Consider the following 21,846-nt stretch of genomic DNA (forward strand, 5'->3'; position numbering starts at 1 on the left):
AAATTAATTAATTTTTTTGGGCTGTGTTCTTCGTTGCTGCGCAAGGCTTTCTCTAGTTGCTGCAAGTGGGGGCTACTCTTCGTTGCGGCGCACGGGCTTCTCACTGCGGTGGCTTCTCTTGTTGAGGAGCATGGGCTCTAGGCACACGGGCTTCCGTAGTTGTGGCTCGCCGGCTCTAGAGCACAGGCTCAGTAGTTGTGGCGCACGGGCTTAGTTGCTCCGTGGCATGTGGGATCTTCCCGGACCAGGTCTCAAACCCATGTCCCCTGCATTGGCAGGTGGATTCTTAACCACTGCGCCACCAGGGAGGTCCCTAGATTTTCTTTTTCCTTCTAAACTTTCCTTAATTCCTAATCTGGGCTCTTTCACCAAAGGAACTCTAGCTGAACAGGTGGTTCTAATTTTTCAAAGCTGTTAGAGGAGATGAAAAATCGAGGGAAAAGGACTTTAAAAAGGCAAAAGAGGGCTTCCCTGGTGGCGCAGTAGTTGGGGGTCCGCCTGCCGATGCAGGGGACACGGGTTCGTGCCCCGGTCTGGGGGGGGTCCCACATGCCGCGGAGCGGCTGCGCCCGTGAGCCATGGCCGCTGAGCCTGCACGTCCGGCGCCTGTTGCTCTGCAGCGGGAGGGGCCACGGTGGTGAGAGGCCCGCGTACCGCAAAAAAAAAAAAAAAAAAAAAAGGCAAAAGATTCTTCATATGATTCACAAAACCAATTTCACATCAAGCAAGCATTTCTTAGCAGATTCCTTTCATCATGTCCAAAAAGCTAAAGTAAATTTTTCAATAACAGATGTGAAAAATGTCCAACCAATATCACCAGAGAACAATGTTCTCAGGCATTTACATACCACCTAATACTAATAAGCATGATGCAATGCTACTTTATTAACGCTTTTTGATGATTTACAGCCTAGTATAGTTGTTTTTTTCAACATTTGTTCTGATTCAGATTCAAACACTAAGCCAAAAGGAACTGTTGATACAGAAAATATTCAAGATTGAGACAGTCATAGGAAAAGTGAAGGAGGAAGCAAAACGTGTTTACATGCAACCCAAACAAGGGCAAAAACCACTGAAATTCCATACTTTTCTCCAAGAAACTTTTCAGGGTAAGTTTTCTAGGGGTGAGTCCTATGCCTTGACTCCTTTAACAAGCCTTTTTCATGACTGGATGTTTGGGGACTTAGTTGTGAGCCCTGTAGGATGAGAGCCAGGAAAGGACACTTTCTTTTCTTCTTGGCCACCATCCTCTCAGTCCTTCTGTTATCGTTTCCTTGTCCCCCTCCCCCAGGCTCTGATTTGCTATCTGCCCCTTAAAAAAAGAATGATGTAATTCTATCTGAACCAATTTGAAAGTTAGGTCAAAAAACGGACGCCTTAGAAAAACAAAACAAAAAACTGCCGTGTGTACGTCTGGTTAAGCACTCAGAAAAATCCTTGAAGCTTAACCTTGAATAGTAATATTACCTCTGGAAAGTGAGATTATACGTACATCTACGCTTTTGCAACTTTAAAAAAAAAACGATTTCATAAAGTTCTCAGCTTTACATAACTCAACCTATCAGTTACGGTGAAAGGATCTTAAAAGTTCCAGATACAACCTAAATGATGAGGTGTAGACATCAAGCTGTACCAAAACATACTTACAAAATCAGTGTGCCCAGGCGCAGCAGCAGCCTCAGGTCATTCAGCCAGCTGCCCACCAGCCACCACCCCAAACCCAGGTCTTCTGCTTCCAAGTCCAGTGCTCTCTCTGGTACACCAGGCTCTTTTCCACCAACCATGAGAATATTCACTTGCCAGATTTGGGGAAGTTTCTTCCAACTGCCAGAAAAAAATGAGAGTGGAAAGTAACTTGAACACCAGCCTTCCCTCATGGCCAGCTTGCTACAAGTTGGCTGACTGAGGCCTATGACAGCACAACTAGGTGACATTCTGTCTCTTTGGGAGCAGTGCCAGCCACTGATGCAAGCAAGCACTGAGCAAAACCCTAATACACTTTTAAAAACATAATATACTCAAAACTTTTCTAATAGGATTATGCTGTTTGGGGTTCGAGTAACATGATTAAAATGAATCAATTACCCCCAAAGTTGCAGAATTGGCCCCAATCCTACAGCCGTCCCAAGTTACCTTTCACCTCAGCTGTTGATTTTCCCTATCGACCTCCCTCCTCCCACGTTTCTTCAGACCATGCCACATAAGAATCTAGCCCTAGAAAAAGGAAAACATTCTCTGGCATTTTAATAACTTTTCTAACTTTCACACAGACTCACAGTAACAAACAGGATACTGACCCCAACCCTCCCCCCAAACTGATGAAAGAGAACTCAAACGAAGGATGCAAATTCCAAATAAAAACTTCTAATGTCTCAAGCAGAGTAACACAGCAAATGCCACACAGTACACGGAAGCCTGAGGGTGATGATGAAGTTGGTACTCTCAAACGATCAGGAATCAGGGTTACTTCAGAACAAGCTCCTTCTTCCACCTCCAACTTCTGCTTTTACTTTTGTGCCTAGATGAGGTGGTGTTTCCTAGAAGACCGTCTGAGTTGTGTGACATTGAAGCAGTCATAAAGGTAAATGTAAGCACAGTCATGGTTATTAAGGTAAGAACGAATTTTCCTCCCAAAAAAAGTGGTGGTGGTAGGAGAGAATCACTACTGTCTTGTTTCTGGCAATCAAGGAGTAACTAGTTCAGGTTAGAGGCATCTTGGTGAGCAGCAGCCCCTTGTCATATAACATGGTCGCCAGGGAAAGCTGGTCCTCCACACTGTCGCACGGCAAGTCCGCTACCCTCACAAACTCTGGGTAGGAGCGGAGCAGGAGTTCCATGGCATCAGCTTGCTGGGGGTATATCTCCAAGCACTTGGGCTCTTCCAGATGATAAACTCGGGAGTTTTCCACTGTATAATAGAGAAACAAATGGCCTCCCTCACCCACCAGCCGAGCTATACCATCCTGAAGCATGTGCACTTCTGTTTCTGTTGTCAATTGGGCCCCCACGTTTACGGGTTCCCCAGCCTCCCACCGAATTGGGAGCCCATAAACGCTTAGTGCCCTCTCCCTCTCAGTCAACACTGGGGGCAGAGAATCGTGGATGAAGTCTTTGGCTCTCTGGTCAGCCACAGCATCGACAGGGGCAAAGTGTCCCAAGCGGGCAACCAAGACCCGCACTTTCTCCATGAAAGCAGTTCTTCGCGGATCCTTAGACTCCGAATGCTGGGCCCCCATGTAATCCATAAAGTCTCGGGGCAGTCCCCTACGAAACTCCACATTTTCCTCCATTGCAGCCTGCACTGCCAGAGGCAGTACGGCCTCCAGGAAGTCGCCCCAGGTATTGCGCTGGTATGTGGACAAGGTCAGGTGCAGAGAGTGCACTCCATCCTGGCATTCGGCTTGGTGAATGAAGCCTCTGGGAAAATAGAGCAAATCTCCAGGTTCCAGCACCGTCTGCAGCACCGGCTCTCCTAGGTCGTCCTGACTGAAGTTGGGGCTGGATGTCAGGGCTAGTTCCTCGGTCGGAACCCGCGGTCGGTAGACCCGCCAGAGTTTCCTACCTTCCAGCTGCAGCACAAAAGCCTCGATATCGTCGTAGTGGGGGGCAAAGCCCTGCGAGTTGGGGGGCGTGAGGTAAACGTTGGAGCCTGCCATGCTTCCAAACTGCTCCTGGAGCACAGCCAAAAACTGCCACACGGTGGTGGAGAAAGCCTGCGGACAGAGGAGGCGCAGGGAGCAGCCGGCCCTGTACAGGGACCACGCGGCGGCGGGCAGGGCGCGGCCGGGTGGGTTCAGGGTCTCGCGCCGCCCACTGATGTAGCGCGCGGCGTCCAGGTGCTGCCCAAACTGCACCTCCTCGTCGCGCAGCATTGAGTCCAGATCGGCGGTAGAGAAAAGACCCTGGTAGTAGGTGTGGTCCTGCCGCCGCACCAGCACAGCCTCGCGCTCCCATAGGCGCCGGTAGAAATGGTCGGGCGGCATGGGCGCGATGAGCCACTCGAAGAGGCGCGCCGCCCGCCGCCGGCTGCTGGGGATGCGGTTCAGCTCAGCCAAGACGCGCTGCAGCGGGGAGTCCCAAGGCAGCTCCCCACCCGCGCTTTCCCCCTGCGGCCCCGACAGCGTCGCTGGAGCCACGGACGGCGGGGCGGCCGCCAAGTGCTGGGCAGAGCACAGCACGGCCGAGGTCTCCACCAAGCGCGGCGGGGGGCCCGAGGCCTGCACCAGGCGTGCCGGCAGGGCGGATGCCTCCACCAGGCGCGCCGGCGGGGTCTGCGCCTCCACCAAGCGCGCCGATGGGGTCTGCGCCTCCACCAGGGCGCGGGGAGTCTGCAGGGATCGGGACGCGGGCGAGGCCTCTAACAGCTCCGCGGGCCCGAGGTGGCCGTACGGCTCCCGCCGGGTCACATCCGAGAGGGCCGCCGCCCCTCCAGCCAGCGGGTCCCTGCGATCGTCGACCATCGACTCCACCCTTGAGTCCTCCGAATCCTCGCTCGGCAGCGCCTGGGCCCTCAGCGCGGCCATCCGGGAGGCGACACTTCTCCTCAGCTGCCTTCGGATCTTCCTGGGCCTCAGGGGCAGGGCCAGGACCGACCCGCTATGTGGCTGTGGCTGGCGCCGGCGCCTCAACCGCCCGCGCCTCGGCAGCCCAGCGCTAGCCCGGAGCCCGTCCATGGTCCTACCCTCTCCCGAGCCCAGCGGGAGATGGCGAGAAACCGGCTCAGGCAGTCGGCTTCCGCAGTGTACTCTGGGAAAGGGGTGGGCCTCCAGCCGCCTCTGGGTTGTCCCCGCCCACCATTCTTCCGCCGGCGCCTCCGGCTGGCCCCTTTAGAAAATGTTAATTCAATGCATGGCTTCCCGCTAGAGCGGCGGAGTCCCTGCCAAATTAACACGAATTCCATATTTAGGGGGCAGTTTACAAATCAAGTTGCCAAGGACTCCAGGAGAAAGAAAGTTAGCTACTGAACTTTTTCCTTCTAGTGTCTGCAAATTGCAGTGTTCCTCGGGAGGTCCCCGTTTCTGAAAAACACGTTCCCCAGCAGCTTTGCATGAGAAAGCGCACAATTCTTGGTTTCAAGGAATGCCCTCAGGCAAAGTTCTAGGTTCAAATTTCGATCCACCTGGGTCTCTTTACAGACTGATTGAAGCCCTAAATTCCTCCGCCTAACTTCCCTTCCTCCCCTCTCCATTACAAATTTTCAGTCATTGCTCTCTCTCTGAAAATGAAGCTACAGACTTTTCTACTTTTATTCTTTTTTTTATTTTATTTTTTTAATTTAACAAATGTTTACTGACTAGTAAGTGACAGACATTGCGATGGCATCGGAGTAACAATCATAGACAAGACAACGAAACAGACTATCACCTGCCTTCATGGGACACGTTTCAGAGGACACGATCAACCTGCAAGGAAATGCACACTTTCCTTTTTCTTCCCTTCATCTTTGCTAGTTTAATCCAGCTCAAACTTGAAGTTCATCTCCAAGGCTACTTCTTAATTAAACTGGAAAGGAATATTTTCTGACTTAATAATTCCATATTCAGTGAACATATGCTGACTCTACCTGCCCAGCATGCATCCCGGCCATCCACCCCCGCCCCCGCGACGAAAGACACTGAATTTCCTTTGAAGAACTTCCTCATCCTGTGCTGGGACTTCACTTGGTCTCCAGAAGTGCTGCAGAACACAGTGAATGCTCCCAGACTGTGGAAGGCCTGGCCACAATGATTGGCTTGTGCTTAACCAAGTGACCCAAGTTTCTCCAGTCAAAGTGACTCAGAGGAGCGTCACTATATATACAGGCTGCCTACGATTCTTTTTAGAGTCCACGTCTAGTGTTATCCTACTTCAGAAGGTCTTGAGAGGTGACCATATGCCAGGCGCTCTTCTAGACACCGGAGATGCAGAGGTGAGCGATATCTTCACTGTTTTTGGTGGCAGTTGAGCGTCCATCCAAAAAATTTCCTGTGTCCCCGAGCTGCTGCGGGAGACCAACTCTGAGTCCCACGTGTTCTCTCCAAGCTGCCCATGCTGTTTAGGAAGAGCTGCGCGCAGCGTCTTGGTCCAGGGGAACTTTGGTCCCTCGTCAATCCAGTTCACTCGGGCGGCAGGGGTGGGGAGGGGGCCGACCTGCGCCTCCTCAGGGGAATCGGGGCCATTCTTTTTTTTTTTTTTTTTTTTTTTTTGCGGTAAGAGGGCCTCTCACTGTTGTGGCCCCTTCCGTTGCGGAGCACAGGCTCCGGACGCGCAGGCTCAGCGGCCATGGCTCACGGGCCCAGCCACTCCGCGGAATGTGGGATCCTCCTGGACAGGGGCACGAACCCGTGTCCCCTGCAACAGCAGGCGGACTCTCAACCACTGTGCCACCAGGTAAGCCCCCGGGGCCATTCTGTATTCTTGATAACTGCCCTTCACACCCACTCTGGGATTTTGTTTTATTAGCTACAACTTCTCTCTCCAGAATCTTCAAACTCACCTCCTCTGAACCTTAAATCGACTTCTTAAATCTGGGCCTCTCATTAACAGGCACTGTGGTAGGCATGAGGGTGCAATTGTTGAGAACATGGTCACTGTCCCCATGTAACTATTGTTGCTTTATACATAAAGATTACTTGTCTTCATTTGAAACATTTATGATAGATTACCAGGAATGGAATTGCTGGGTCAATTTAATTTTTGTGATTATTATAGGGCAAGATAATTTTTGTGATTATTATAGGTTTTACCAAACTTCCTCCCAAAGAGTTTACAACCTTGCAAGCAATTATGAGCAGGTTAGACTACATGGCCTCTAGGGCCTTTTCTGTGTTTCTGTTTGATCTCTCAATCTTCTTCCTCACATTCCTATCCAAACCCTTGAGAAAGCATTTCGATTTTACCCCTACCCAGGTGTCACATCTACACTTTTAATTTCTCACATGGTCTATTACAGTGGTCCTCAAGTGGGGGCAATTTTGCCTTCCCAGGGAACACTCAAATATCGTATATTAACACATATATGTGGAATCTGAAAAAATTGGTATAGACGATCTTGTTTACAAAGCAGAAATAGAGACACAGGCATAGAGAACAAACCTATGGATACCAAGGGGGCAATGGGGGGGGGGGTTGGGATGAACTGGGAGATTGGGATTGACATATATACACTATTGATACTATGTATAAATTAGGTAACTAATGAGAACCTACTGTATAGCACAGGGAACACTACTCAATGCTCTGTGGTGACCTAAAGTGGAAGGAAATCCAAAAAAGAGGGCATATATGTATACATATAGGTGATTCACTTTGCTGTGCAGTAAAAACTAACACAACACTGTAAAGCAACTATACTCTAATAATGATTAAGAGAAAAAAAAAAAGAAATTGCAAACTCTACAGGCAGCTCAACATGTGGGTTTATACTGGGCCTTGATGAGAAACAATGTTGCTGGTTTCCCCTGCCATATTCTCTGGAACTCAGAACAAGAGACTTGATCAAGAATAGGAGAGAAACTTCAGTTCAAGAAAGAAGCCTTTTGACCTCATCAAACGTATAAGCTTTTGCACAGCAAAGGAGACCATAAACAAAACAAAAAGACAACCTACGTAATGAGAGAAAATATTTGTAATGTGACCAACAAGGGCTTAATTTCCAAAATATACAAACAGCTCATACAGCTAAATATTAGAAAAACAAAAAACCCAATCAAAAAATGGGCAGAGGGACTTCCTTAGTCATCCAGTGGGTAAGACTCAGCACTCCAATGCAGGGGGCCTGGGTTCGATCTCTGGTCAGGGAACTAGATCCCACATGCATGCCACAACTAAGAAGTCCACATGCTGCAACTAAAAGATCCTACATGCTGCAACGAAGATCCCGTGTGCTGCAGCTAAGACCCAGCGCAGCCAAAATAAATAAATAAAAATAAATAAATCTTTAAAAAAAAATGGGCAGAATACCTAAATAGATATTTCTCCAAAGAAGACATACAGATGGCCAAAAGGCACATGAACAGGTGTTCAACATCACTAATTATTAGAGAAATGCAAATCAAAACTGCAATGAGGTATCACCTCACACCAGTCAGAATGGCCATCATCAAAAAGTCTACGAATAATAAATGCTGGAGAGGGTGTGGAGAAAAGGGAACCCTCCTACACTGTAGGAGGGACTATAAGTTGGTGCAGCCACTATGGAGAACAGTATGGAGGGTCCTTAAAAAACTAAAAATAGAGCTACCATATGATCCAGGAATCCCACTCCTGGGCATATATCCAGAAAAGACAAAAACTCTATTTCGAAAAGACATATTCACCCCAATGTTCATAGCAGCACTATTTACAATAGCCAAGACATGGAAGCAACCTAAGTGTCCAAAAACGAATGGATAAAGAATATATGGTGTATATATATATATACCATAAAAAAGAATGAAATTATGCCATTTGGAGCAACATGGATGGACCTAGAGATTATCATACTAAGTGAAGTAAGTCAGACAAAGATCATATATCACTTTTATGTGGAATCTAAAAAAAATGATACAAAGGAACTTATTTACAAAACAGAAATAGACTCACAGACATAGAAAACAAACATGGTTACTAAAGGGGAAAGGGGAGAAGAGGGATAAATTAGGATCTTGAGATTAAGATTAAGATTAATATACAGGGGCTTCCCTGGTGGCGTAGTGGTTGGGGGTCTGCCTGCCGGTGCAGGGGACGTGGGTTCATGCCCCGGTCTGGGAGGATCCCACATGCCGTGGAGCGGCTGGGCCCGTGAGCCATGGCCGCTGAGCCTGGGCGTCTGGAGCCTGTGCTCCGCAACGGGAGAGGCTACAACGGTGAGAGGCCTGCATACTGCAAAAAAAAAAAAAAAAAAAAAAAAAAAGATTAATATACACATTACTGTATATAAAATAGATAAACACCAAAGTCCTACTGTTTAGCACAGGGAATTATATTCAATACCTGTGATAACCTATAATGGAAAAGAATCTGAAAAAGAATATGTATATATCAGAATCACTTTGCTGTACGCCAGAAACTAGCACAACCTTTTAAATCAACTATATTTCAAAAAAAAAAGGAAAGAAAGAAGCCTTTTAATTCTACCTAGTGGGCCTTCTACATTGCCTCCCAAATGTTTTTCAAACTGCTTTGGGGAAAGTAATAAATGTTTGTGATTAAAAAAAAAAATGGGGCTTCCCTGGTGGCGCAGTGCTTGAGAGTCCGCCTGCCGATAAAGGGGACACGGGTTCGTGCCCCAGTCCGGGAAGATCCCACATGCCGCAGAGCGGCTGGGCCCATGAGCCGTGGCCGCTGAGCCTGCGCGTCCAGAGCCTGTGCTCTGCAACGGGAGAGGCCACAACAGTGAGAGGCCCGCGTACGGAGGAAAAAAAAAAAAAAAAAGGTCCACATCAAAAAAATCTTAAATAAAAATAAGTACCCTTATTAAAGCCCATTTCACATTCCATCTCCTCCCCAAAGGCTCTCCCATCTCCCTAGTCACAGGAGAACTTTGGCCCTTTCACATTGCTTTAGCACATTGTGCATGTATTGGTGTATCATATATCAGATTCCTTCTTAAACTTCCTAAACTGTAAACTCCTTCGAGCAAAGGACTTCCTTATGCCTCTTTCTCTTGCTTTTAGCACACTGCTCTTCACAGAGAAGATGCACAGGAAATGTTTGTGGGAAGCAGACCAACCAGAATTGAGTCCCTGCTACTCATTATCTGTGGCATTAGCTCAGTCAAGTTACTCTCTCAGATCTCGGTAATCTCATCTGTAAAGTAGGAGTAGTCATTGAACATACTTCTTCATAGATGTATGGAGAAAATAATGTTTTATTGTGAGCATAAAATAATGCATGCAAGGCACTTAGCACAGGATCTGGTACAGATCTAAACACTTAAAAAATTGTAGCTATAATTTATTATTATGGAGCAAGGACCTGTATGATGGCTTTTGTGCCTCTGGCCTAGTTCAGAGAAACTAGGAGTGGGGGAGTCAGAGAAGTTCTTGAATTGGCCAGGATGACAGCATGGGATGGGAAGATTAAGACTATTTTTGCCTGTGCCCTGTGGAAGTTTAAATGGGTGAGTGGGACCGTTTCAGACAAGGCCATCGTGTGAGGTATCGCTCTGCGCAAAGTTACCTGGCCAAGGGCCAGAGTAGGGTCTGAAACCAACCGATGTTATCCTCGAAAGTCCTGTGCCCTACTCTAGGGCTGCAGTGTCTGGAGGAAGGGCCAGCAGAGGGGGAGCCCTCTTCCTAATTGACATACAGGCTGTGTGTGCTGGCCAGACCCTGATATCAGATTCCCCAGGGAAATATTGCAGAGGGCAGGTCAAGGATGGCACTGGGAGGTTTCATTGCTTTTTCAAAGGGAGCGGTTTTCAATAGACAGTGGACACATCCTGTAGTGAACTGGGGGGATGAGCTATGCTTCTCTGCTGGCAAAGCTGGGAAACACTGGGCTTAGCTAGACGAGAGCTGTAAATTTGTCTTTTCCACATCCTGTACAATATCTCCTCCTCTTAGTCTTTCCTGTGACCTCATCCTTTTCTTTCTTCAACATTTTGTGATTTCCTCAAGTAAAGAATGTTGTTGCTATCTGTCTTCTAGTTTCCCTTGTGACTGGGAGACACCTTTTGGAGACTGACTTACTTTTAATTTCATCATTTTCCTGTGGCTCTACTTAGTTCAACAAAAGCAGCTATTAATAACCATTTTCAGAAATATATTTACTGGGACTTCCCTGGCGGCGCAGTGGTTAAGAATCCGCCTGCCAATGCAGGGGACACAGGTTCGATCCCTTATCCAGGAAGATCCCACATGCCACAGGGCAACTAAGCCCGAGCGCCACAACTACTGAGCCAGCGCTCTAGAGCCCGCAAGCCACAACTACTGAGCCTGCGCACCTAGAGCCCGTGCTCCACAACAAGAGAAGCCACCGCAAGGAGAAGCCTGCGCACCGCATCGAAGAGTAGCCCCTGCTCCTCACTGCAACTAGAGAAAGCCCGTGCACAGCAACGAAGACCCAACACAGCCAAAAAAAAGAAAGAAAAAGAAAAAGAAATATATTTACTGACATGGAATAATGTTCTCAATATATCATTGAATAAGAAAAAAAGCAGACAAAATAAGTATTATGGTAGGATCCCATTTGGGAGATATATATGTGTGTGTCGATATGTATGTGTATTTCTATCTATCTATACATCCATCCATATATACGTACTACTGAAAAAAGTTTGGGAGTCTTTATGCCACAATATTTAACAGTGATCGTCTTTGGATGGTGGGATTCCAGGTGATTTTTATTTTCTTCTTCTTTGCATATTTGCCTGGTCTGGGTTTTCTCCATTGTACATATCATTTGTGCAATTAAAAATATAGTGTTTTTTTTGGAATTCCCTAGCAGTCCAGTGGTTAGGACTCTGTGCTTCCACTGCAGGGGCAAGGGTTCCATCCCTGGTTGGGGAACTCAGAACCCGCAAGCTGTGGGGCACAGCCAAAAAGAAAAAAAGAAAAACATATATAGTGTTTTTTTAAACACAAACTTCACTCTCCCTAATTCATTTCATTTCTTCTGATCTCTAATCATTGCTTGCCTTGCTCTTATTTTTTTGAATTGATATTATCTTTGTTTAATGAAAGAAATTTGACATTGAGATTACAGAAGTTACTAATTGTTCATCAGAGAAGCTGCTGTAGAAAAGAGGTTGAATAGAGCCAATCCCATGTTTAAATCTACATAGAATGATCTGAATCCTCTCAGAAAAGTTATCTCCCCTACCAAATCCCATTGTTAGATAGTTATACCTTTGGATAAGTCATTGCCTTTTTCATTCATTCTTTATTTAAAATTCAAATACACTGGGAAGGTGTAATAATTTGCCAGGGCTGCCATAACAAAGTACCACAGACTGGCTGACTTTAACAACAGAAGTTTATTTTCAGAAAACAATTTCTGGAGGCTAGAAGTCCAAGATCAAGGTGTTGGCAGGGCTGTTTTCTGGGGCCTCTCTCCTTAGCTTGTGGATGACTGCCTTCTCCCAATCTTTATATGGTCTTCCCTCTGTACAATTCTGTGTTAAAATTTCTCCTTTTTATAAGAACATCAGTCATATTAGATTAGGGTCCATTTTTACAATCTCATTTTAACTTAATAACCTCTTTAAAGACCCTATCTTCAAATACAGTCACATTCTGAGGTACTGGGGGTTAGAACTTCAACACATGAATTTTGGGAGACACAATTTATCCCATAACAGAGGGGTGATATACACTAAGTCACAAATTCCTTTAAGCACTTTTCCTTTTTAAAGGAAGGATAACATGATAAGTTGTTGAAAGGGGGATAGGGAGAAAAAGAAATTAAAGAAAAAAGAAAAACAAGTGTCCAGGGTAGTGGTTCTCAGCCCAAGATGATTTTGCCCCCCCTCCCTTCCAGGGGACATTTGGCAATATCGAGAGACAGTTTTGATTGTCACAACAGGGGAGATGCTACTGGCATCTAATGCGTAGAGGCCAGAGATGCTGCTAAACATCCTGCAATGTGCAGTACAGCCCCACAGCAAAGAATTATCCGGCCCTAAATGTACCAAGGTTGAGAAACCCTAGGATAAACTTTTGGATGACCCCATCAACATAAAAATGTGGATATCTTTGATCCAGTAATACTGCTTCTAGGAATCTATCCTACAGAAATATTCATCCATGTGTACAAACATATATAGATATAGAGATAGAGAGAGAGATAGAGACAGAGATATATACAGATGCTCATTGCTTATCATTTCAAAATTGGAAATGACTCAAATGTCGACTAAGTTTCAAGAATTCTTGTTAAAAATAATGACTAGGAAAGATGTTGAAAATATATTGTAAACTGAAAAATCAAATTGCAGCACAACATATATGTTGTCCCTTTTTTAAAAAATCCATATACATTTATATATAGTTTCTTTAAAACCACATATGTTGTATTTGTGTGTGTGACTGCACAGTTGAATATTTGAAGTCAGAGGTTGCCTCTGGGGAATGGCATTATTGGCAATAGAAGAACTTTCATGTTTAACTTTATACATTTGTGAATAATTTTGCTTAAGACCTCAAGGATATAGGACTTTGCTTTGGCAAATGTGAGACAGATTACAGTCTAACTTTGAGACTACTGACTCACTAATTTGTAAAACTATTTTACCAAATTACTGTAAATTAGGGATCAACAAATTATAACTCTCAGGTCAAATCTGGCCTGACTTCTGTTTTTACACACCCTGTGGACTAAGAATGATTTTCATATTTTTAAATGGTTGAAAAAAATCAAAAGAAGAATAATATTTTCTGAAATAAAATGTGTACAAAACTCAAATTTCAGTGCCCACAGATAAATTTTATTGGAATACAACCACACTCATTCATTACAAACTGTCTGTGGCTACTCTCATACTACAATAGCAGAGCTGAGCAGTTTTGACACAGGCCATCAGGCCCACAAAGCCTAAAATATATACTATTAATATTTGGCCCTTCACAGAAGTCTGCCAAGTCCTGCAGAACATCATGTAAGATGCTGTCTAGGATGTTGAACTTCCAACTCTTTTGCTCATGGACCCTCTAAAAGAATTGTGAAAAGCTACGTCACCTCTTCACCTTTTTTCATTGGCATCAAACATTTTTTTTAAGTTTAAATAGACACAAAGCATCTAATTTCTAACATCTACATAGTCCAGCATTTATATATATTGATATTTTAAATTAAAACTGTTACATCAGGCTTCCCTTGTGGCGCAGTGGTTGAGAGTCCGCCTGCCGATGCAGGGGACACGGGTTCGTGCCCCGGTCCGGGAAGATCCCACATGCCGCAGAGCGGCTGGACCCATGAGCCATGGCCGCTGAGCCTGCGCGTCCGGAGCCTGTGCTCCGCGACGGGAGAAGCCACAGCAGTGAGAGGCCCGCATACCGCAAAAAAAACCCACAAAAAACCGTTACATCACTTTAAACATCCAACTAAATCTATAACAGTTCGATACCTACCATCATCCATTTAAAAAAATTATAAAATAAACAAGCTCTTCTTTGAAGTTGAAAATTTAATGTCTTTTTTTAAGCTTACATTTCCATTTTGAAATAACTTCCAGACAGAATTTTATTCTAATATACTATATGTTTATGCTTGAAAATATTTTTCATCATCATAACACTGTCTGTAACAAAAATATGTATTTAAATTGAGGTTACGGTTATATTCTCTTGTCATAGTCTGGGTTTTTCCTGGGATTCCCTGACCTCCTAAATGATTTTCTTTTTAATTTGTATTCATTAAGTTTCATTCTTGTGCTGTATAGTTCTACGGGTTTTCACAAATGCATAATGCCATGTATCCACCATTTCAGTATCATGCAGAATAGTTTAACCACACTATAAATCTTCTGTGCTTCCTCTTTTCCATCCTCTCTTCCTCCCCGCAAACAACTGACAATCAGTGATCTTCTTATTATCTCTGTAGTTCTGCCTTTTCTAGAATGTCATATAATTAAAATCATACATATGTAGCCTTTTCAGGCTAACTTGTTTCACTTAGCGATACATGTTCAAGGAGGTTCACCCAAGTCTTGTGGCTTGAGAGCTTATTTCTTGTCTGTGAACAATATTTCATTGTATGGATATACCACACTTTGTTTTTCATTTCACCTACTGAAGGTTGATTCTGGTTTTTAATGATTATGAATAAAGTTGCTACAAACATTCATGTGCAGGTGAGACTTACAAATTAAAAGTTAAAATGATATGACCCGTCACAATTGATTTATTCAATTTTTTAAGTAATGAAAAACAAGATAATAAATAATGTGTTGGTTCTTTTTCCTTAAATAGCAAAAATACAATATAATATGTAGCTAAAATTGTAAGTTATTTGTGAAATAAGAAATATTATACAAGGCATGGTGTTCTCTCTGCATATATGTAAGTGGGCATATATCAAACTTTGGGGTTAGGCTTTTGAGATTAATTAAAGAATAGTCAAGTATGGGTTGGCCAAAAAGTTCGTTCGGGTTTTTGTACCATCTTATGGGAAAAACCCGAATGAACTTTTTGGCCGACCCAATATAAAAAATCAGAAATAATCCCATTAAATTCATTAGACATCATAATAAAATTTTTCCTATTTATTTAATGAAGGAGGAAGATATATACATACACAAGGGACTTCCCTGGCGGTCCAGGGGTTAAGACTCCATGCTTCCACTGCAGGAGGCACAGGTTTCATCCCTTGTTGGGGAACTAAGATCCTGCATGCTTCACAGCATGGCCAAAAAATAAATTAATTAAATTAAAATTTAAAAAAATTCACCATTTGTAGTACCACTAGAGGTTTGCTCCCTGCAAATACACAATTCTGATGTATTCTATTTTGCTTGATCCTATCACAAAAGAAAAACATGGTGCATTTATTTATAATGCAGTTTTCCTGCACCACCACATTCTGGTAAGGAGCTCCAAAGACTGCAAAAATTCCAAATTCAAACCTGGTCTTTTTGTCAATGTAGGTGATAGTATGTATTTTAGTTAACAGTTTGGGGACTTCCCTGGTGGTCAGTGGTTACGACTCCGTGCTCCCAATGCAGGAAGCCCGGGTTCGATCCCTGGTCAGGGAAATAGATCCCGCATGCCACAACTAAGACGCGGTGCGGCCAAGTCAATAAATATATATATATATTTTTAAAAAGTTTGGGGCTTCCCTGGTGGTGCAGTGGTTGAGAGTCCGCCTGCGATGCAGGGGACACGGGTTCAGTGCCTTGGTCCGGGAAGATCCCACATGCCGCGGAGCGGCTAGGCCCGTGAGCCATGGCCGCTGGGCCTGCGAGTCCGGAGCCTATGCTCCGCAACGGGAGAGGCCACGACAGTGAGAGGCCCGCGTACCACAAAAAAAAACAAAACAAAACCGTTTGTTAGCTTGATTTTTAAAAAATATTTATTTATTTATTTGGCCGCGCCCAGTCTTAGAAGATCCTGCGGCACGCGGGATCTTTTAGTTGCAGCATGCGGGATCTAGTTCCCTGACCAGGGATCAAACCGGGAGCCCTGCAGTGGGTGGGAGTCTTAGCCACTGGACCACCAGGGAAATCCCTACTAGCTTGATTTATAACATTTAAATATTTAGACGTTTAGTAAATGGAATTCCATTTGTACTTTGGCCCTAAGCTAAGAACACATTTGGGAATGAGATAGATAACTCTCTTACTATTTCATAGAGTAATACAGAAACCTAGATTAACATTAGAACAGCCTAGATTCCTGGGAATGCTTTAACCTAGGTACAAACTCAACTACGGCCATCACTACTTTGGTTTATAAGGTGAAAATAGAGCAGCGCTGTGTCCCCAGGGGCTGTTCACCCTGAGTGAATCCACCTTAGCACACATGAAGAATAAAGCTCTTTAGTCATTGCTACTACAGTTCCCATAGCTGCTGCTACGACTACATATTAATAAAGACATAGAAAACACAGGCTAACCCCAAAGATCACCGTGTGGAGGTCCAAGCCTTGGGTGGGAAATTCAGGCATATTCTCCACATTAGGCTGCTGACTGCAATCAAAACAGGCAGGTCTTGGACTCATAGATTCTATTCTTTCATTTATTATGGTAGTTCACAGAGCTATTCTGATAAAACCATGGCTGAAGAGGCTTTCTCTTTGGATCTGTCACATGAGACCACATTTTGCACATGCGCTCACATGTTAATATCTCTCTGCAGCCTGTGAGGCCCCGCACACCAAATCCCTGGTCACAGAGTCCAGTCCCGGGCCTAAGCACAAGAAGCAGAGGTCATTCATCACTTGTCAAAGATCTACGCACTGCCCGGGAAAAAAGAATTGCGATGGGACCATTTGGATCTGACAACCAAGATCTCTAGCTAAGTAAAAACTCAAGTTTTTTCCAGGGTCGTGTCCTCTTCCCCTAGAAGGAAAGGTAATTATTTCTGGGATGAGCCCTTCTCTTTCTCCAAGACACAGGCAGCAGTGGACCTAGTCACATTCTTCTCTTTAACTGATGTTGTGTATCTCTTTGTCATTATGTTTATAAAGAAAAATCTGTTTAACAGTAAACCTGGCTCTTTAATGTGCACCATTTACACAGAGGGTTAAAGAAAATTGACAACACATTAGGTGACAGTCCATATTTTTCCATAACCCAGAAAAGTCCTATATTAAATATAGGTCAGAACTCCAAATTTTACTAGAATAGAAATATTCAAAGACCCAGAATCTTTTGTAAGCTATACAAAGAGCCCTTTGAAACCCAAACTAGAATCCCATTAATCTAGGAAAGAAAATCTTAAGTGATGTTTTCTATCTACAAGTCTAGTCTTGTTTTAGAGCAAGTTCTTTAACTGCAGCCCAGAAGGCAATAAGGAAGCCATGTCACTGGACTGTTACAAGAAAACAGAGCTAGTACAATATTTTCCACCTTGTACTGTGTGGGTGGGTGTGAACACTTTTAGATCCCTAGGAAGCATTGCTGCAGTTTCACAAGGCTGATTAGCAATTCTCATGAGCCTCCTTAATGTACTTGATGCTTAAAAGATTAAGGCATCATGGGAGAGTTACAAACGGTATCTGTATCCTAAGCTGGGATCCCGTAAGAGCACACAATATCCAAAAAATTGCCATGGAAGAGGAAAGATTCAGAACTCATAGTAGCAGAACTCATCCAGCTTTCTTTCCTAAATATTGATTGCTGTTTACACCCTAAATAGCTTTGGGACATTCAGTGATTAAAATAAAGCCAATATTAATTTCTCTCTCCATTTTTCTCCCCCTAATCAGATCCTCTCTTCTGGTTGCACTGTTACGATCAGAAATATAAAAAGCAATAATTTCCACTATGAACACCTAGCAGCTATTGAACATGGGGGAAAAAAGAACTTTGGGGGGATATCAGTTAAGTATGTAAAAGAAAATCTTCCCTTTTCCTGACTCATGTAACCCATGTTTTTATTTATTAATTTACACACTTCAAGTTAAATACTAATCCAAAAAGCACCATCACATACATCAAAATTATTTCCACATCTATCAAGTCTGAAGATTCTGAGATCTGGCTGCCATGAGACATTTGAGACAATAAGTAATTCTGTGTGAGTACTTTCTCAGCCCTTCTATCTTTGACTTTGTCATTTCATAATGAAAGGACTTTATTGTGCTCTCTGCATCACTGGCAGGAACAAGAAGCCTGAACGGAACCCTTCAGTCAGTCAGCAAGGCCAAACAGAGGGTCTATTAGGCCTTCGGTACTCTGGGAGATGTAGCAGAAGCAGCAGAAATGGCCCTTGTCTTTGAGGAGTGTACAAAGGGTTCTATAAAACACACATATAAGAACCTTTGAAAGACAGTATGCTTAATCTAGTAGGAATTGTGGGGTACACAGAAGATGTGTTGTAGGAGTCCAGGGGAGAAGGGCGCTGGAGTAGTCATGGGTCTCAGGGATAGCACGAGCCTTAGATAGAGTGAGGGGAGGAGGGAAGATCTTCCAGGTGGGGGGAAGGACACGAGAAAAGCTGGAGGATGGAACTCGGCAGGGCTCCACGACATCTCCATTTTCCTCTTGTGTTTCCAAATCGGTTCACTTGTTGCTTCACAATAAAGAAGCAGGTCATCCATTCTCCTTGCCCTTGTGCTTTCTAGCTGTATCTATTCATATTAATAAACTGTTATAATGACAAAATATTCCAGAGATCCTTGCCTGTCCTTCCAGACTGAGGCAGTTGTAGGAGAGTTTTCCCACACAGAATGTTTTGGCTGTCTCCTTTCCATTGCTCTTTCCATTTTTTGTCTCCTTTCTTCTGCCACAGACATTCGCTAACTCCACAGGTTGATTAGACAAGGGATTGCTGCCTATCCTACTTTAAAAGGAAGCTTCTGTTTGGCCCAATTTGTGGGAGAAACACTATGCTGACCTTCTCTTTGTCGAGATCTAGAGAAATTTTCCATTTTTCAGCTAAGATTCATGTCCTTATTAGTTTACATATTCCATCTAAGTTAGCATCCCTTAGTGAACTACATCAACAGAAATCTTCCGGACCAGACTAACAGCAAAGGGAGGGCGGTGGGTCGAAGGAAAACACCTGCGTTAGAGTTTGTTCTTTAGAATTTGTTCTCTCCCATCCCACAACCTCCCATTGGTTATCACTTAATCCTCCCACTCCATCGTATCCTTTCTGGAAGAGCTATACTGTCAACAAATAGTTACCAAATGCATGATTATACTTAGGCATCATGGCTGTGCCAGGAAGTGTAAGACAGTTTTTCTGACTCTGAGGAGTTTGTTTTCTTACTGGATAAAAGGGGCTCATTTGTTGGAGGCAGCAGCATCAGTGCCTCTCAGAGGTCAAGAGTGAGCTGGATACTCTGACTTTTTTGAGACTTCAGCTATATTTTTAAAAATGAAGTGCCAAAATGAAATTTCTAAAAATACAGTAGGTTTTTAATGTATCCACTTAAATTATTGCTTTTAACACAAAAAATTACAATGACTAACTTTGGAAACAATGTCAAAAATCTAAATTAACATGAATGTTCATAGCAATATTATTCATAATAGCCAAGAAGTGGAAACAACCCAAAGTCCATCAACTGATGGATGGATAAATAAACTTTGGTGTATCCATACAATAAAATATTATTTGTCAATAAAAAGTAATGAAGTACTAGTCCATCGACAGATGAAAGGATAAAGAAAATGTGATTTTATATATATATATATATATATATATATATACACATATACACACATATAAATGTATACCCACATATACAATGGAAATACTACTCAGCCATAAAAAAGAATGAAATAATGCCATTTGCAGCAACATGGGTGGACCTAGAGATTATCATACTAAGTGAAGTAAGTCAGACAGAGAAAGACAAATATTATATGATATCACTTATATGTGGAATCTAAAAAAATGATACAAATGAACTTATTTACAAAATAGAAAGAGACTCACAGACATTGAAAACAAACTTATGGTAACCAAAGGGGAAAAGGGGTAGGGAGGAATAAATTAGGAGTTTGGGATTAGCAGATACACACTACCATATACAAAATAGATAAACAACAAAGACCTACTGTATAGCACAGGGAACTATATTCAATATCTTGTAATAACCTATAATGGAAAAGAATCTGAAAAAGAATGTATAACTGAATCACTTTGCTGTATACATGAAACTAACACATTATAAATCAATATACTGAAGTACTGATAAATGCTACAGCGTGGCTGAACCTTGTAAACACTATGCTAAGTGAAGGAAGCCAGTTACCAAAGATCACATATTGTATGATTTCATTTATATGAAATTTCCAGACTGGACAAATTTTTTAATTTGTCTATTCCTTCTTAAACCAATCGTCTGTTGATGCGCACTTGGGTTATTTTCATGTCTCGGCTATTGTAAATAGTGCTGCTATGAACATTGGAGTGCATGTGTCTTTTCAAATTGGAGTTTTCAACTTTTCCAGATATATATATGCCCAGGAGTGGAATTGCTGGATATATGGTAGCTCTATTTTTAGTTTTTTGAGGAACCTGCATACTGTTCTCCATAGTGGCTTCACCAATTTACACTCCCATCAATAGTGTAGGAGGGTTCCTTTTCTCCACAGCCTCTCCAGCATTTTTTTATAGACTTTTTTCTTTTTTTAACATCTTTATATAGACTTTTGGACGATAGCCATTCTGATCGGTATGAGGTAGTGCCCAATTGTGGTTTTGATTTGCATTTCTCTAATAATTAGTGGTGTGGAGCATTTTTTCATGTGCCTGTGGCCATCTGAATGTCTTCTTTGGAGAAATGTCTGTTTAGGTCTTCTGCCCATTTTTTGACTGGGTTGGGTTTTTTTTTTTTTTGATATTGAGTTGCATAAGCTGTTTGTACATTTTGGATATTAACCTCTTGTCAATTGCATCATGTGCAAATATTTTCTCCCAGTCCATAGGTTGTCTTTTAATTTTGTTGATAGTTTCCTTTGCTATGCAAAAGCTTATAAGTTTGATTAGGTCCCATTTGTTTATTTTTGCTTTTGTTTCCTTTGCCTTAAGAGACAGGTCCAAAAAAATATTGCTACGATTTAGGTCAAAGAATGTTTTGCCTATGTTCTCTTCTAGGAGTTTATGGTGTTATGTCTTATATTTAGGTATTTTAACCATTTTATTTTTGTATATGGTGTGAGGGAGTGTTCTAATTTCATTCTTTTACATGTAGCTGTCCAGCTTTTCCAACACCATTTGCTAAAGAGACTCTCTTTTCTCCTTGTATATTCTTGCCTCCTTTGCAGAAGATTACAGAATATCAAATTTATATAAACAGAAAGTAGATTAGTGATTGCTTAGGGCTGGGAGAGGTGGGAATGGGGGAGGGAGAGTTGGAGAGGGGAATAGGAATTGACTGTTAATGGGGTTTCTTTTGGGGGAACAGATATGTTCTAAAATTAGACTGTGGTGATGATTGTTCAACCTTGTGAATAAAATGAAAAAACATTGCATCATACACTTTAAATGGGTGAATTGTATAGTATGTTAATTGTACCTCAATTCGGCTGTTTTTAAAAAATCTAAATCGAAAGGCTTTTGTGACTGTGAAAGGCCCACAAGTGTAGGATGCTGTGCAATGTGGAGTAGTGAACAGAACACTGGCTTTGGAAGTCAACATGCCTGAGTCCAAATATTTTGCTGCTTATTAATTATGTGACCTTTGGTGAGTGACTTAAATTCTCTGAGATTTATTATTTTTTAAAATAAATTTATTTTTTTTATTTATTTTTGGCTGCATTGGGTATTCGTT

At 42.9% G+C, this 21,846-nt stretch overlaps 2 protein-coding genes across 3 annotated transcripts in view; one reads left to right on the top strand and one right to left on the bottom strand.

Annotated features, from left to right (window-relative positions):
• The window catches only part of LOC101321319 (protein numb homolog), a 234,127-nt gene that overhangs the window by 18,096 nt on the left and 194,185 nt on the right, over positions 1–21,846 (top strand). Inside the window, exons 14-16 of the mRNA XM_073799306.1 lie at positions 950–1,109; positions 2,523–2,581; positions 16,755–18,137. Coding sequence (XP_073655407.1) covers positions 950–1,109; positions 2,523–2,581; positions 16,755–16,913 — 378 coding nt within the window. The 3' untranslated portion in view covers positions 16,914–18,137. The remainder of the gene's footprint in view (positions 1–949; positions 1,110–2,522; positions 2,582–16,754; positions 18,138–21,846) is intronic.
• RIOX1 (ribosomal oxygenase 1) lies at positions 866–4,694 on the bottom strand. 2 transcript variants are annotated; one of them, XR_012329303.1, is made up of 2 exons: positions 2,298–4,694; positions 866–1,824 (listed from the first exon to the last, which is right to left on the bottom strand). XR_012329303.1 is itself a non-coding variant. In XM_033850933.2 (1 exon), the coding sequence occupies exon 1, from the start codon at positions 4,671–4,673 to the stop codon at positions 2,700–2,702; it is 1,974 nt and encodes a 657-aa protein (XP_033706824.1). In that variant the 5' UTR covers positions 4,674–4,694; the 3' UTR covers positions 866–2,699. The 2 variants fall into 2 exon arrangements, 1 of the variants encoding a protein (XP_033706824.1); XM_033850933.2 differs by having other exon boundaries at positions 866–4,694.

The sequence above is a fragment of the Tursiops truncatus genome, chromosome 2, assembly GCF_011762595.2.
Source record: "Tursiops truncatus isolate mTurTru1 chromosome 2, mTurTru1.mat.Y, whole genome shotgun sequence".
Classification (NCBI taxonomy): Eukaryota; Metazoa; Chordata; class Mammalia; order Artiodactyla; family Delphinidae; genus Tursiops; species Tursiops truncatus.

Coding starts and splice junctions, on each gene's coding strand:
- RIOX1 (XM_033850933.2), bottom strand. CDS start 4,673: ATGGACGGGCTCCGGGCTAGCGCTGGGCTGCCGAGGCGCGGGCGGTTG.